At 40.2% G+C, this 17914-nt stretch overlaps 1 protein-coding gene across 1 annotated transcript in view; it reads left to right on the top strand.

Annotated features, from left to right (window-relative positions):
* Positions 1–17914, top strand: part of LOC139463702 (receptor-type tyrosine-protein phosphatase epsilon-like) — a 41601-nt gene that overhangs the window by 7526 nt on the left and 16161 nt on the right. Inside the window, exons 2-5 of the mRNA XM_071244958.1 lie at positions 465–611; positions 6076–6282; positions 14427–14633; positions 15798–15929. Coding sequence (XP_071101059.1) covers positions 465–611; positions 6076–6282; positions 14427–14633; positions 15798–15929 — 693 coding nt within the window. The remainder of the gene's footprint in view (positions 1–464; positions 612–6075; positions 6283–14426; positions 14634–15797; positions 15930–17914) is intronic.

The raw sequence follows: 17914 nt of genomic DNA, 5'->3' as shown, positions 1-17914 counted from the left end.
GACTTAGTTGATGCATGTCATGACATTCCAGTTTCATGGATCGATGTTCATGACGTCAGTCACTGGATTGTCTGGTCCAGACTCGATTATTTACAGTCCGCCGTCATATAGCTGGAATATTGCTGTGTGAGGCGTTAAACATTAATTAAACAAACAGACAAACCAACAAACAAACAATCAATCAAACAAACAAACCCTACTAAACAATCCAATGGATTTCTACACGAAACTCATGCATTGTGATTTGACAGTAACATGTGTACAATAACCTTTACACTCATCAGTGTCACAGTTCAACATTGCCTGACATAGTGTATGATAATATATATCACTTAAGAAAACAAGGGTGTAGCATCCCCAGCGCAAGTGTCATTCAAAATATGAATGGGTTGTTATTCTACTTGTATGACAACATTTCGTTTTTACTAGTACGCCTCAAAAGCAGTATTATATTTTCTCACCAGGTACCTCCACTCAAGGACAGTTCGGAGACTCCTGTAGCTATTCCTGTCACTGTGAAGGAGGGGCCGTGTGTAACTCCACCACAGGAGAATGTCCTGGGGCCTGTGCACTACAGTGGAGGTATGGGAGGAACGGCATTTGCCAAAGAGGCAAGTAATCGTATTTCGTTCCCTTTATGTCAAGCAATATTCCTGCAGCTCAAGCTTTTGGTGTTTACATTTAATTTATAAAATTTTGAGATACAATCGACATACTCTTTCTACCAAGATTTCAAGAGCGTCATACATGTACTAGTCTTCCCCAAATGTTGTTTGATCAAGGTTAAACATTCAAGGCCTCAGTAAAGCTTTCAAAACGTTTTATTGGAGACATGACATTTCCGAATTTGATGCATCAATGACAAAAATGATGTCCGATGCAATTTCCTATTTTGTTTAGGTGAACATTTGACTTGCCATGCATGTGTTTGTGACGGGTGTCACCGGTTGGATAGGATACGCTCACCTTTTCGCGAACACCTGTTGTACAATCGAGATTTCGTATGAATATGTGAAGGGTTATGTCGCTTTTATTTTCTTGACTTTGTTGATTTCTCCTTCGCAAGGGATGAATGACCTCTTTATCACAAGGGATCTCATTTATTATAATTACTTTTTAAAGTTAATGGCAATAACAGATACATGTTTATTAAATATAATATATATAATTAGTAGAATAGAGTTATTAACTGACATTTTCAGTCTCTGTTCCCTCAAAAAAATATGGTAGACGTAGCATAAACACTTTTATTACCCACGTGGTGAAGGTACAGGTGGTAAGATACTAAATCCGTACGTCGTACAAGTTTGACCTTGTTTTATTCGTTTTCAATGGATAAGAGGGACCTCTGTCACACCGGGACTACTATTTTCATTCATAAAATATCGCGAGACGTCATTCATTTTGCAACTACAAGGCAGAACTGAAACAATCTCATGTGAGCGAGAGATATTACGAACACTTTATTATACCAAACAAGAAAGTCAGACGCATCAAATTCGGTTTGCATCCTATATAAGTTATGCATTGAGCTTCCACAGACATTATAATTATAATCGAGTCATATATCCATTTACAATGTACGACTACCGTTCAATAGATCGAGGGTCCCAATGAGCGTGACGCACCCGACTACTTTCGCAACTTACAATTTGATTTAACGTAAAAGGATAAGCGTGGTGAAATGAAGCCAGTTTAAACTATCTTGACAGATATCAAGACTTACTTGGGATAATCCAGTTGTGCCATCAGTGTCCTCTTCAAAGCGTATTTTGTGGCACTGTTTCGGGAGTTGTTTGTTTACGACTGCACAACCAGATCACTCAAAGTGAACTTTTTCGATACAAATCATTCGAAAACTCCGTAGAAGTGTGTTTGATTTCTGATTATGTTGCCCAAAATATCCCAAAGGTGAACAATAACATTCCCTATCTCTAGCGTAAAACGCTGAGTAGATCACGGTTGTCTTTTCTTATTCCGGTGGTGACCTTGCCTTTCGTTCGAAGCTGTGACTGACTTGCAAGCATACTTGAGCGTGTTGATTTTCACGTCTTCACATAGGGTGGTACAGTAAACATAAATGTCTTTGGCGAACACTCTTATTTCCCTCTTCCCAAATGGTACGGACATGATATAAATTCAGCTGATAGATCAAGGAAACCGAACCATTTTGAATGCACAGACGGGACCCCGGCAGTGCGAGTGACCGACTGTTGGTCCGATATTCAAAGCGCGACGCGAATGTGAATTTTCAATTTGTCTTATTGGTGTCCTGCGTACTAACAACATGGCGCTGGAATTCTCATAAGTTGAAGAAATTCTTCCAATAGGATCTTCAGCGTAGGTGCTGTTATGTTTGCAAACACAGCTGCAGGCGCGTGTTGGTAATGCGCATGCATAGGAATGTCAACAATGCCCATATTTGGGCATATATCAATATTCATGAACAACCTGATTTTGCAACCGTTTTCATTTTGGTCTGTCAACGAACAAAAGTTGTTATGTATTTACACTTACATACATATTTATGGTGGGTAATAAAATAATACCACACTCATTCTCGTTAGATACCATTTTTACAAAACTCGTGAACTTTCTATGGTATCTGGCTTTCGCTCGGTCAGATAGCTTAGAAAGTCCACTCGTTTTGTAAAGATGGTATCAAACGAGAATGAGTGTGGTATTCTCTATGTCGCCCGGAGAGGATACGTAAGACCACACCATTCAAAGTATTTTCTGTTTGGCCATAGTTTAAATCGTTGTGTACTTGTTGATTATGAATTCATAAATGGTGGTGCAAAATTATATGGCAACTCAAAGTCTTCTCGAAAAGCTCATGAAACCACCAGGCTCTTTGCGGTCCATTCTCGGACCTAGTTTCCTGTAAAGATATGATCGAAACTGTAAATTGATAATTATTTTATTTATGACATGGACGAATATGGGATGTTCATTTCTTGAGTTGGTGGGTGTGTTGACTCAAATAATAGGTGGATAGGTGAGAGTGACGTAGTTACTTCTCGGCCAACGTAAAACACAGTATCAATATGTGTATTGCAGTAATGTGTATTGCTTCTTAAACTTGGAGATGATATAGTGAGAAGTAGAACAAATATTAAACTTTGTCATGTTTTACGTTCTTCTGCTACGCCACAATCCTTTTTTAGAATTTGGATACGAACACGATACAATGTTTCCAAACCATGTAATCCCAATCAAAGAAATGGTCCAGACACGAATGCATCTGAATTCCCTGCCTTTGTTCACTGTAAATTGACTGGTTGAGCTTAAATTGGAGGAAATGTACGTGCAGCATGATTACAGGACGCATATGAGTACAAAAAGGCGCCAAGGACTCCAATAATCGACAGTAACATGCCACGCTTACTGGCAGGACAGAGATAAGGGTTCCCTGGCATGTTGCAGTTGGGAGTCACACATGACACCGTCACACGACACTTTGGATACACTCATTCAACAATCGCCAGTAATGATAATATGTCGTCAGGAAAAGGTGCGATAAAATGGTGTTTGACGTCTCGTTTTATATGATTTCACCTGTATAGAGACATGTGTTTGTGTGCTTGTACTAATCCATGCTAATGCCGGTTTGATAGTGCTAGTCCATTGAGATACAAGTTAACACGAATACCCCGCTCAGACACAGAATACTGACTCCGAACCGACCAGTCCTGGTTTAATCGTTTCAATGTCGAGTTATACAACCAGTATAACACGGCCGGGTTTCAACTACCAACCTTCCATACTCGTTCTTCGTGCGTTGAACCCTAATCGCACGAGGTTTTACAACAACTTCTACCTACCTTCACCAATAGAATCCAACGCATGACCACATAAAGCGCGTATCATCCTCCAACGTCTAGCTTTGGCCGGCTTGCCTTATTGCCATCTCGCCAATTGAACACCTAAACCTCTGGCAAACATACGTGACATACAGGCGTTCAAGTTAGAGCAGCACCGAATACGAATGGCGTAATACGACGTCTAATGCTCTCTGCAAGACGTTGTGTTCTGGCGTTCTGTCTTTACATACGCAAAATAACTGATTATTAAAATTCATCCCGTTCCGAGTGACTGTAATTTGAACCGGATGGTGTTTACATTTACTGCAAACTGACAACATACCTCTATGTCCTTGTTGTCCCCTTGGGTCCAATATTTTCGCTACCATTACAACTATTAGCTATGTATCGCTGCTGTCTGTTTTAGCTATAACCTCATTTCAAACACTACATTTGGAAAAATAGTCTTGACTATTTTTTGTCAATACCTTTGTATATATCGTGGTATTGTTCTTTTGCTCCCCAGTGTACACATAACCAAATGTGTGGTAACTGACATAAACTCGATTGTTTACTGGGGAGTTTTTATCCTCATAAAAATCTCTTACGTATTAATTGAAAATGGTGAAATCACGTAGCCAGCGTTTGAACATTAATAATTTTTACATCAGGTCTTAGGACACTTCAGAATTATAGAATATCAATCCATGGTAGGTTAGACCGTACGATAACTGCTTAATTCGTTTAAGAGGACAATTTCAACAAAGATCATTTGGGACTCCCGACATTATTTCCTCACACTTGTACAAAGTGTTAATGACACGTTGGAGTCTATGTTAAGTAAATCAACCTTTATAATGGAATGATAACTATTCACAAGCAGTGAGTGAGCGTGTATGGCTTTACGCTTCTTTTAGAAATAATCGAGCAATATCATGGGGCTTCACACGTAGTAGACATCAGGGGAATCGAACACGGATCTTCGGCGTGACGAACAAACGCTTACCCACTAGGCAACCCCTGACCGCCCCTGTTCACAAGTAGGTTTGCTATCATATTAAGTTTCACCGAAACAGCGATAACACAATACTGGTGAGATAGCGAGGGGAGCGAGCCGGCCCGGGGATGACATTCACCTTGTTTTGTTGTAGAGAATCCTGAACAAGTCGAGCAATATGAGGCCGGGCGTTGTCATGTTGAAAGGCAATGCCTGGGCCATGACGACGCAAAAACAGTAGAACAACAGGGCCGATGATCTGTCCATTGAGATTTCCCTCTACCACTATCAAACGGGTCCTCTGTCTTGCTGTAATCCCACCCCATACCATACTCGTGACTCGTTAGTGAATAGAACTTGTCCCCACTGCATGATCGTCCAGCATAGACAGTGTCTGCACCACTGTAGACGTGCTTGACGGTGGTTTCCTGTAAAAATGGGACGTCTGGCGGGTCTTCTGGCGACAATCCATGCACATCTGAGGCGGCAACATACGGTTTGTGAAGATATTCGTCGAAGGCCAGGGATGCTTTTTGTAGTCACTGTTGCTGGCTGGAATCGATTTCGTAGGTGTGTTGTTCGAATCCAGTTGTCTTGTCGATTATTGGTTACTCGTGGCCTGCCACTCAGAAGATGGTCTCTGACTACATTCGTCTGTTGCCAACGTTGCCATAAACACCAAATGGTGTTTCTGTGGACGTTAAATTGTCTTGCAACATCACGTTGACTCGATCCTGCTTCAAGCATACCAATGGCTCGCAGACGCTCATTTTCGGACAGGCGTGGCATTTCGTAATGTTGAATAATTGCGTAGTTTTGTTGTTTTTCTGAGTGGTTGTCAGCACGATGCTAAACAATGCATATGGAATCCCGTTAACGAACATGTTTTTATAGCCATTCTTGGGTAGTGAAATGCATGAGGCTTGCATAAAAGTCAACTTTTGCATGGAATGCATGCTTTTCTGTAGCAGTTGCGTTTTTGTGATTTGATTCTATACATGTACTACAGTATTGAAAACCAAACTTTACTTGTTTAAAAAATACACTAAAATATTGGTGTCACAAGAACTTTTGTTGTTGAGTATAGTATTTAAAACAAGTATGACAAGTATTCGCTATTGCATTTTATATATGTTTCAGTTTCACAAATATTTTCTTGAAACATTCTATGAAAAAAGGGATACAATAAATGTTGATTGGACCTTACATAATCTACCAGCACTTCACGTGGGCGATTGAGTTTGAGTAATGATTATCGATATGTCCTACTTGCAGAGAACGTGGCCTTCAACAAGACAGCCACCTCTACATCTGGAGCACTTAATAACTGGACTTCAGACAAGGCTGTGGACGGCAACAGGAACCAGGACGTGAATGGCGGCTCCTGCTTCCACTCTGCTGCCAACTCCCCGAGTATGTGGAAGGTGGACCTGGGACGGCAGTACAGGATACATCATGTTACAGTCTACCACAGGGATCAACGTACGTTGCATGTTTATGTTAGATTTGTATCTGTGAAATACATAAAAAAGATCCGTGTCTATAGTCTTAGTCAAAGTGATATCTTTATAATATTCTTTTATTCATTGACGTCACATGTTTTTATTACTTCTTGGAACTGTTTAATTAACAAATTGTGCTCTAAAACGTTGATGCGTCAGACCAATACTAAAACATCCTCCACGAAGAGACATAGCTGGGTCAAAACTCCATCTCGTGCATGAATATTTATGAATTTTTAACAAAACCTCAAATGTACAATTTCGAGCTTCGTACTGGATGTTATCTGTCCCTCGTCATGACCTGTAATGAAACATATGCCGCAGTGGGGCTCGAACTTTTGGGTATGACATGACGGCGTGTGTCAGTTGGCCGGGCTACAGTCACACAACATTGTGCGAGTTCAACTATTTTATCTGTGTAACAAAGTGTATAATGATTAATGGTTAAGAATATGGCTGACACTTTACCTTGCAGTGTATTCACTATAATGAGTGAGTATGGTTTTAGCAATACTCCAGCAATATCACGGTGGGGGACACCAGAAAAGGGCTTAACACATTTTGCCAATGTGGGGGATCGAACCCGGGTCTTCGGCGTGAAGTGCGATCTATTTCACCACCGCCCCATATTCACTATAAACTGTATATGTTTTGTTTGGTGAGAATTTAAGTTCAGAAAATATGTTTGTTAATTCATTTAAAGTTAGCTTGTTTGTACAATTCTCAATAAGAAATGAGATAAACGTTATATTGGAATCGATGGAATCATACAGTCAGTAAATAAACGCTATGTTGTTCATGACAAATGTTAAACCCTCCTCGAATAAGGCGTAACATTTCAGTTGTAGTCAATTTCCATGAAATAAGCATAGCATTTTAGTCATAGTCATATCTACGTGTTCGTGTGAACGTCCCGAATATGATATTGCATAGATACTAGGGAATGAGCATTTATTTATTGTTAACTGATGACAAGCAAATAGTTGTTATCTTATGGTGTGTTTGTAATACTATCCGTGCTGTTCCTGAGCAGCTATTTGAAGCGTTATATACAGAGAACTGACGCGATACGATTACAGCCCTGATGTTTACGCAGAATCACACGCTGGAGTGATAACATTCACTTGCGTGCATTCTGTTCTGTTAACAAATATATCACATGTACAATAGCTACAACAGTTAGTTTAGATGCAGGACGTATGTACAGGGAACAACATCACATACACAAAATAATTAGTCATGCACTTCCTCCGAAGTCCGCGTCCGCGTTAACACCCATGTCAACAGGGAGGGTACGCATTTCATTACTCTCATGTTCTCTATCAAATTATAAATAGGCGTCTCCGCCTGACAGTTTATTGCCTTGCTGAGGCGTAATCCCGAGTTTCCCTTATCGCGGACACCTGGAGTCATCACTGATTTTCATATAATTTGCACCGCAACTTTTACGCTCAGTGGAATCTGTTTCGGCGGATAATGGAGACTGGTGTCGACGTTTTACACTTACCTGGCCACCTGGTCAGTTGTGGATATGGCGCATTTTGATTATTCATGTTTTTATGTTATACTATGACAGTACATTTATGAGGATAGGCTGCAATTCTGTTAGCTTTTTAGAGTATTAATTTGATGAACAAAACGATAAATGTATACAATCACTTCCTAAATGAATTCTAAAGTATTACCGGAAACGTAATAAAATCGTTTTCCCCCATGCCCCGTTCAGAAATTAAACGGTCAGGGCACTGCAACTACCTATCTCTAAAAAAAAGCTATCAGTTGTAAAACGTTGCAGTGCTTTCCGGTACACCTTGGTAAATACCTGCTTTGGTGATGATTTGTCGAATTCAGTGACCTTTTCAGTAACTGAAACCGACTATAGGGTATGGTCTGTAAACGTCTAGTGGTAGAGCGTCCACCCGGAGATCCCCGGCCGCATCATACCTAAAGACATGAAAAAGGTACTTGTTGTTACCCTGTCTGGCGCTGGGCATTGAGGGCCTAACATCTCAGTGGGTTAGCACTAAAAATCAGCATTTGTCCGGACTAGTACAAGCAGCCACACAAGCACACACAAATGTGCATGCACGTCGCTATATAAGGGCAATAATCTTGGACGCGACGTTAAATCTAATATCACCTCACCTCTAGTTTGTAAACATAATAAAAGCGGCATCTCTTTGATAAAGAATAATTAACATTACATACATTCTTTATCATCATGCTCTGTAAAACGTGTTTATATGTGTATCCTCTCAGCAGCGTATTTCAAACTTGATGACGTATACAACGTTCTGAAAAGGACAAGATGGGTATGGACAGACGTGTTCCATTCAGAACTGAACATCTTTTCAAACTCTTAAATAACTTGGATTTGGAATAGAGGCGCTGAAACCGCTTATCGGTTTTGATCTAGTATCTGAGAGAACAGCAAAGGCATTAGGAATGGATTAGGCTACTGCGTATAATATTGTCAACATACGGAACAGAGGTGCTGTTGTACATATTAGTGTTACGACTGTAGTAAGTCTATGTTCAGCTATTAGGCCAAAAGAATTAGACAACAACAAAAACAACTACCTGGATGAAAAATAATAAAAAGCTGATTTGGTTCTGGAGACCTACGGTAAAGTCATGCCCCGAGCACACTCCAGACTCCTTCCTGCGATCTACCCAAAGAGTCATGACAGCTGCTTCCTCGGGTCAATTTGCTAGAGATCCAGGAAAAACAACGCCACAGCAAGATTCAAGTCTATCAAGATTTGAACTGTCTTTGCCCAAACACTGTAATCCATATAAATGCTCGTGCACTCCGCGCTCATCTGCTATCAACAGCAGCCATCATGTCCAAATTGCTACAAACACCAATGTGTCTCAGTGGGGTGGATCCAACTCTAATGGATGTACACGAAACACTTTTGAATGCCACTTACGGACATGTGTGTGACCACTGTGTGTTTCAGGACCATAGTGTTGTTATACACTGTATAAAAATTGAATTTTGCTTTGTTTACATATCAAGTGTTCGATTCTATATCTAATCTAGATACTTTGCATTGGTGACAAAGATCATTTGTCATTTGATTCTAAAATGTATGAGGAATTTAGGGATGCATGTATTGCAGCTGAGTTTGAAATATACGTGATCTTATAGTCGTCTCATAACCGGCATATGTGAAACGTGATTTTGTAAACATTATCGTATATGGCGGAATGTACACTTCGGCGTTCGTCTTTGCGTATTTTTCAAAACATTCTAAACGACTTATCGGCGACGATTCAGAAATATGATTAGTGATTTGATTATAAGATACTCGTGATCTCTAATATGATTCTTTTGAAATTCAATTCTTGAAGTAAATATCTTATATTTAGAATTCAAAAATATGGTGATTTAGTAATGTGTCAAAAATGGCGAGATTTGTAATGTACCTAATTTTCAGAGGTAACTTTCAGTAATTTGGCTTTCAAGTATATTAGATCTAGTGTGCGTGGTGTATTTTTGGATTTTATTTGACTTCGAAGTGAGGCTTGAAGAGGACATATATGTCGATGTGGCATCAGGGAGTTTACACTCTGAAAAACCATAACGTTCAACACAGATGTACATGTAGGTGATCATTCGACTGAAGCACAAGCAACTTATCAATGACTTGCAACCAGGAAAGTAGGCCGTCACAATCTGACCTAAGGTCATCACCATGTTTGATACCATGGCTAGTTATATCAAATGGGTTCCCACCCACAGGTGTGTTATAAGAGCAAAGCACTGCAGATGTGGACTGGTTGACACCATCAACTGCAATGGATACAATGGACACATATCCCTACAAGATGGACTTCAAATCCATTCATCGAGCATCCTTATATTCATCTGGATTCAGGCTGGAATCCCTCTCTCAACATCAGTAGCTGCCAAATTCCATAGTCATAGCGCATACCATGCTGTACAACAATGGCACAGAAGTGAACTCTCACCAGCAGAGTGGGCGTGGCACCACAGAGAGGGACAGCTTGTTCCCAGCTTGTTCCCAATGGAACTAACTGATCTGTTGCTCCTCAGAAAGTCCTGAAGATGACCTTGTGTGCCTGCAAGAATGAGATGCTTAAGTGATGCATTGACAAAGCGACTGGAGTGCACTTTCCTATGCACAGGATTACAATTGTAAAAATGCCCCTGTCACAGAGATACAAAATGATGTTAATGGTTAAACTTCTGTTTCACTTCGATGACGTGCTGATTCTACTATTTCATAATAGTGTTTCACACTGTACACATGCTGTTCCAAGTGAACATAACTGTTACCTACTCTGCAGCAGCTCATGAACAATAAACTGACACTGGACATAATTCCCAGGGACCTAATATTCCTCCGGCTCTACAAGATGTATTGAAACAAGGGATCAGTTCTACTGTTTACCAGTTTGAATACAGTATTGCAAATTCTGAAATACCTTTGTTTCTTTCATAGATCGTTTTTAACATTACCCAACCTTATTATTACTGGATATTCCACAAAAAACCTTGTTAAATCATTCTTCAAATGCTTATAAAAAATTATAAATAAAGTTTTGTTGGGAAACTTATAAAAAGAGCTTTGATTTGATATATTGCATGCTATCATGAATGTAAAACTACAAAATTTCACACGCTTTTAACAAATAATGGTGGCCATCTTGGAAACCTTGTTCTAGGGGCATCAGTATGAATTTCTGTGGTTTCCAAAAAAATTCAGCTTTCTACTCTTTTTATCCAGGTAATACCTAATGCTTCTGGACTTTATGGGATTGATTAATCTTTGAAAGTTTTTTAGGTGTTCAGGCTTCGAGATTTACATTCTGAACTTCATGGCGAACTCTATTCCTACAGCATAACAGTCCTGCAAATATGGGGTCAATATTGAGAGCATTAAGAGCCTCCATAATTACCTTACGTTGATCTACATATAAATCAATAATTTGGAGTAAATAATTAACCATATTGTCAAGTAGATTATGAAGTGAACAATTTGCAGAAACGTTGTTAATAAAATTATTGACATACACACCAAGACCAATTGCCCGAGACAAAGTCTGATAAAGAGAAAGTCTTCACTCCAATTATTTAGAGATATATGTAATTTATTAATGAAAGGCTAGATGCCATAGATATGGCATCCTTTTAAGGACGATGCCCATCTCTGTTGCCATTTTGTTCGGCATGAATATTACTGACGGTGCCTAAGTCTGCAGGAGAAAACGAGATTAAGTCATTCTTTTCACATCAGCTTTTACCAATTTATCAGGTTTCTCATTTACATGCAGTCCAACGTGAGCAGGTATCCATGAAAATTGAACATCCGAAATATCATTACTTCATTCATTAAAAAGGACGAGTATATTGCTGATTAAATCCTGCGTCGCTGAGGAAGACCCTTACTGAATTGCTTGAAAGTGCTAACAGAATCACTGTATAGCGGTGATCTGAAATCATTCAATAACCATCAGATGGCCAATTCCCTTCCACTGATGTACCCGCTGAACTAGAAATGGAGACCAGTGAGACCGCCTCATCCGTTTTGTATTCAGATCTCTGCATAAAGATTCTGTGTGACAAAACACTCTCCACAAAACTGTTTGACAAGAGGGATGACTTCAACTTTCCAACAGTCAACTTCCCTTCATGTCGAGCAATATTGCAGCAGCTCCAGCCTTTGGAGTTTACATTTCACATCTTCTGAGATACAATCGGGCATACTCTTTCTACCAAGATTTCCAAGGGTCATACAACTCTTGCTCAGAACTTGTTTTATCAAGGTTACAACAATCAAAGTCTCAGTAAAGATTTCCAAAGGTTTTACGGTAGACATGTGGAGGACATTTCCAAATTCGATGCATCAGAAACAAAACTGATGTTCGATCCATATCTCTGTTTTGGCTTTTGCCGTGTGTTCCCATTTAATAAGGTGAATAATTGATTTTCCATTGTATGTGTTTGTAGTGAGTGCCACTGATGGGGCAGCATCCGCTTGCCTTTTCGCAAACACCTTGTATCATCACTATGTGAGAGTGACTCAAAGACACATCGACTTATGAATATGGAAAGGGTTTTGTCCTTTTTATTGTAAAGCAACAGATTAGTCCATGTGCGTATGACTCATGGACTAATCTGTTCTGCGCACATTTTCTGGTCAGTCTTTACCAGATAATGTTTTTATTATTTTCCAAAGATTTACAATCCGGATGTATATTTCTCCTGCTCTGTGCTGTTTCAAATGTCAGTCCTTCGGGCAGGTCTCTTATAAGTGGAGGAGCACTCATCATGTTTGTGCTGAGTGTTGGGGAAGCACAATTATGATGAGTGCAATGAAAATTTTCTTAAATGTAATATATGTGGTGAAGCTCAGTCTGCACAGTACAATCCAAGTCACGAACGAAGTTAGCATCCGGTTCTTAAACAACACGACGACTGCCCTGCAGATTTCAGTCGATTGCAGGATTTGCAAAACATGTGCACCGTCAACGTGGCGTCAACAGATATTTTCCAGATCTTTTCATTATTTTAATCGAGGTGCTCAAGCGATTTGATGCACTTAAGATTTGATTGTTTAGACTGGGGGCCGCCTTTTTGTTTGAAGCAAATGCAAGCAACATGAGAGGTGGAATTGGTCAGTGGGAGTGACATATAAGGGCCATAACTCATATTAGTCATAGGTCGTGCTACGATCGAGCCTCTAAATTCTAGTCTAGTTTGGCAAGGGTGGAAACTGGACTTTTACAATCAGTTAACACCCTTGCCTTGGGATGATGACATTGCTAGACATTATTTTTAGATGTAACATATGGAATACGACCGATTCGCATCATTCCTGAAGCCACCACTTTGAACCCATCCTCACAGCCCTATCTGTTGTCAGCCATTGCCGAGGAAAATGCCTCTTAAACTGACTGTATAAATCAACAAAAGCAAAATATATTTTTTAAGGTTTTGAATACACTGCAGCACAAAGGAAAAGAAATGCACAAAACAAAGAAGACCGTACTTCTAAGGTATGGAGTTACGATCAACGTACGATTGCTTTATATAACAGTACCCGTCGCTGTAGATTTAGGGCCTATCTCATCAGTACTAAAGACAGAGGAAGAGGAAGAAACGTAAGTTTATTGATAAGTCAGCTATTCGCAGAGCTGTACACAAACTATATGTAAGGACGGTTCCGCCAACAGTGGTAGAAATACGAAATGAAATACAGGGCACAATTAATGAAACAAAAACATCATTAACCATAGCAGTACTTGTTCTTACCTTGGGGAAAATGAGGACAATCGTCGATAGGAATGCGACAGTATTAAAAACTGAAATGCAAAACTTGCTTGACGTGACAAGCATACAAAACCAGTTTTATATGAAAAGATATAACGAAACGCCACCTGTTTTTCAAACAGACAAGATGGCGGCTGATCACGGGCACCCTGTACTTGAGTGGAATATTGCGAATCAGTATAATAGAGTATAAGAGAGCCGATCTGTGCGAATTGTTAAAAAAAGTGTTGCTGGAAAAAATGCCTCATTTAAAATATTAGAAGCTAAATTGTTGGTACAAGCTTAATTTGACAGTCGTGTATGGAAAATTGGTGAAAGACATGTATTTGCTATTTACGGAACAGTATCGCCAATCAGAGGAGTAATATCGATCAAGTAATTGTGAATCTATCAGACTGTTCACAGTCTGATTCAGAAAACGTGTCATTGTGTTTCATAGGAATGTTGAGACAATCCCTGCGTGACATGCTCTGGTCACCTGTGCTGTTCTTATGCACACGTCAAATCTATAATTGGATTCGTTATTGTCCCTCGTTACTTGTACTTGGTCAATAAACAAGACTGAACTTATCATTTTGCTCCTGTATATATTGATTTGGGTAAATGTTAAGAATTTTATGTAAGGTATGTTTGCTATAAATGGTTATTTATTTTTGTTTGACTTGATATACATGCTTTTTTTGTGTTATCCTAAGGAGGCAGCAATACTTTAGTAGTAACTGGAAAATCCGTGCAGATTAAGGTATAATTTCCACATTTGTTATCATAACTTTCTCTCCTGTAAATTTAATATGAGTGTATCATGACGATTTAACTTTCAGTTTTAGACAGGATAGCTAACTGCAGCATACACCTGAGTAATGACAACTCCACTGACGGGACACTGTGCTACACCTTCCCTGCCACTATCTACAACTCAGTGATCGACCTGGTGTGTGACGGCAGGGGCAGATACCTCACCATCAGGAACCCGGGGAGGGCGACTGGAGAGGGTAACACGCTCAACATCTGTGAAGTGGAAATATACGGTATGTTGACTACAGGGAATAGCCGGTCTGATTTTAATATAACATCACACATTATCTAATGTTAAGCCTCTCTGACGAACTAAATTTGGATTGTCAAGGCGATGTATGAGTACTATTATATTTTACTTATCTTCCCAACTGATAACCCGCCATCTTATTTGACAATGCATCTACAAATAATATATTCATGTGGTGTTTCATTCAATTCGTGCAAAAGTTAAGCTATAGTAACATGGTTTGTTAACTTCCTGCCATGATCTTTTCTGTGGAAAAGGTTGGATATTATTTGGAAGTTGTCCAGCCCAAACAAACTTATAAATAAAGTATTAAATTGAATAATCCAAAGAACCATTACAGCTTAATTCTATATTGAATATCATTGTATGTGTCCATAAAGATTACGACGCCTTATGTACCTCAATAAACCTTGATTAATTTGAGGACTTATATTTCAAGAAGAAATTCTCCAAATAAAAATATTTGTTGTAATTTTAGTTCGAAGAAATATGATGTCATAGAAGGGAAACAAAGTGTCATGACCCTACCACTGATCTGGTTTTGCAAATGCACAGAGAAGACCAGTGTATGAAATAGCCACTGTAAAATATTTACAAAATGCCTCAAAACTTTAGTTTAAGTACAATGAGTTAAGCAAATGCGCTTTCATGTCACTGGACTTTCTGATCTATCAATTCATTGTCTGATTTGTTTACAATTCGCCGTCCCAAGCAACAAACAGACACCTGATCCGTTCATATTATTTTCACCGCTCTTCTGCCTTTTATGCCTACTGCAATCAGTTTGGTTATTCTTTGGCGTTGACGTTTTACGTTATTAATGTTCAAGGCAGTATCATGACTGAGTAGTTTTTGTGTGATTCAGGAGTTTTGTCTTGTTATTGAATCGTACATACAGTTAGAATACATTAGAATAGTATTAATATACTCAAACACCGCACGTCTTCTGACCACCTCTGTGGTCTATTGACTGAGCGTCTGCCCGGAGAGCGGTAGGTCGGGGGTTGAATCCCCAGCCGCGTCATACCAAAAGACTTTTAAAGATGGTACTTGTTGTTACCCTGTCTTGCGCTCAAGAACAACACTTGAATTAACGATGTTTCGCTTGAATATGACATGTGTGATTCCTGACTTTTTGTATGCGCAGTGTGCAGCCATGGGACATATGGCAATTTCTGCGACGAATTATGCCACTGTCTGAACAGCTCCTGTGACCCAGTCAACGGCACGTGTCCTGGAGACTGTAGACCAGGGTGGCAGGGAGACAGGTGTGATACAGGTGAGGAGGTCTTACTGTCAGGTGTAGTGTGTTCCAGTCAGTGATGTGTGTCCTGGAGACTGTAGACCAGGGTGGCAGGGAGACAGGTGTGATGCAGGTGAGGAGGTCTTACTGCCAGGTGTAGTGTGTTCCAGTCAGTGGTGTGTGTCCTGGAGACTGTAGACCAGGGTGGCAGGGAGACAGGTGTGATACAGGTGAGGAGGTCTTACTGTCAGGTGTTGTGGGACCCTGTCAGTGGTGTGTCCTCGACACTGTAGACCAGGGTGGCAGGGAGACAGGTGTGATACAGGTGAGGAGGTCTTACTGTCAGGTGTTGTGGGACCCTGTCAGTGGTGTGTCCTCGACACTGTAGACCAGGGTGGCAGGGAGACAGGTGTGATACAGGTGAGGAGGTCTTACTGTCAGGTGTTGTGGGACCCTGTCAGTGGTGTGTGTCCTCGACACTCTAGACCAGGGTGGCAGGGACAGAAGTGTGATACAGGTGAGGTGGTCTTACTGTCAGGTGTACTGTGACCTAGTTATCTGTGTGTGTGTTGCCAATATTCTACACTTGTAAAGCATTTTGACAGGTGTATAGATAATAGCAAATTGGACATTGCATAACGAATCATGACATTTTCTTTATGACATATTTTGAATATTGGCGATATGGCCGGTCACATGTTATTCAATGTAAACTTTGAGGGGCAACAATGTTGAACGTTAAATAAATTTAATATCATGTAGATTTCATATATTCAAACAGGAAAATGCTCAGCAACCACCCTTTTATACATCATAAGTAATCAACAGACGGTAATCGATTGTACAAAATGTACACATCATTTTCAGTGACCTAGTGTAGCACAACAGACAAAACGGTCTCTGCTTTCAGCAGCTTTAATAATAAGGACTGTCTATACGCTGGTACTACTAACGGTTAGCAAGGGTGTGGCAGAGACAGTGAGAGAGGCTATGGGCAGTTTCAGGCGTGACCAAGTGTGACTAGAGTTTGTCCCAGTGTGCTGGCCTTCTGAGCGATGAGTCGACTGTTAGCTGTTGGCCATTGGCTTGTGTTCTTATGCCGTTTCTTCTGGAGTGCTATGTCGGTCTGGTCCTGTTCAGTGCCCTCCTCTGCCGACTTCACTGACGGTGCTGTTTATATAGGGGTTTTTTAGCCGATAAGCTCAATCAAATCTTTAGGGGGTCAAAACAAGTTCCCGTTACAATAAACTGGTAACTCTTGGTCAGCCACTGTCCGATCAATGACCATCACCTGGTCAGTAAATACAAGAAAGCATGGAGGGTGCCTCCTTTCCTTTTACCATAAGCCAGTAACGTTTCTTCTGATGATCACAATAAGCCCACCTGTCAACACAGCCTCTGGCCACAATAGTGTTACACTAGGGCACACATGTAACAGTAGACTTTCAAAGTGAAGGTCATCTGTTCTCAATACTTGTATGGACACCTTTAGGGTCCAAACTTGACTGACATCGTCGTCCAATGGAAGCGATCAAATCCCGAATTGTGGCCTTTGGAATGTTCACCCACTCTGCCTGCAGTGCTTGTGCCAAGTGTCGGAAGTTCTGTGATTGTTGCTGGTCAACTGGAATTGGAAGGTCCCGCGTGTCTGATAACGGTTCCACAGTCAGTTTTGTTATGGTGGTGCTTGGTGCTACGTTGTAAAACCAGGCTACAGCTGAAGATAATTCTCCTGTTTGCAATCTGCCGATGGCGTTGTTGCATTGGGATTCCGTCAGTCGTGTCATGTTTTCACTGTTCACTTTCTGTACGACTGTGATGGCATGCAAATGAATGCCAAACAAGATTTTGCTACTAACGTGGCTATATCCCCCGCCCTAGGCCTGTTGCAGACTTTATAACATAATTAAATCTAAACAAACCCTAACTTTTTTAAACCGACGTGGAAATTGTCATTGAAATTGTGAAAAAAGAAGAGTTTGGAAGTCCATCTTGCTGCCATGGAAACGTCAAAAATTTAG

The sequence above is a fragment of the Haliotis cracherodii genome, unplaced genomic scaffold (assembly GCF_022045235.1).
Source record: "Haliotis cracherodii isolate W230 unplaced genomic scaffold, xgHalCrac1.p SCAF_16, whole genome shotgun sequence".
NCBI classification, from domain to species: domain Eukaryota; kingdom Metazoa; phylum Mollusca; class Gastropoda; order Lepetellida; family Haliotidae; genus Haliotis; species Haliotis cracherodii.
This window is presented reverse-complemented; position numbering and strand designations above follow the sequence as displayed.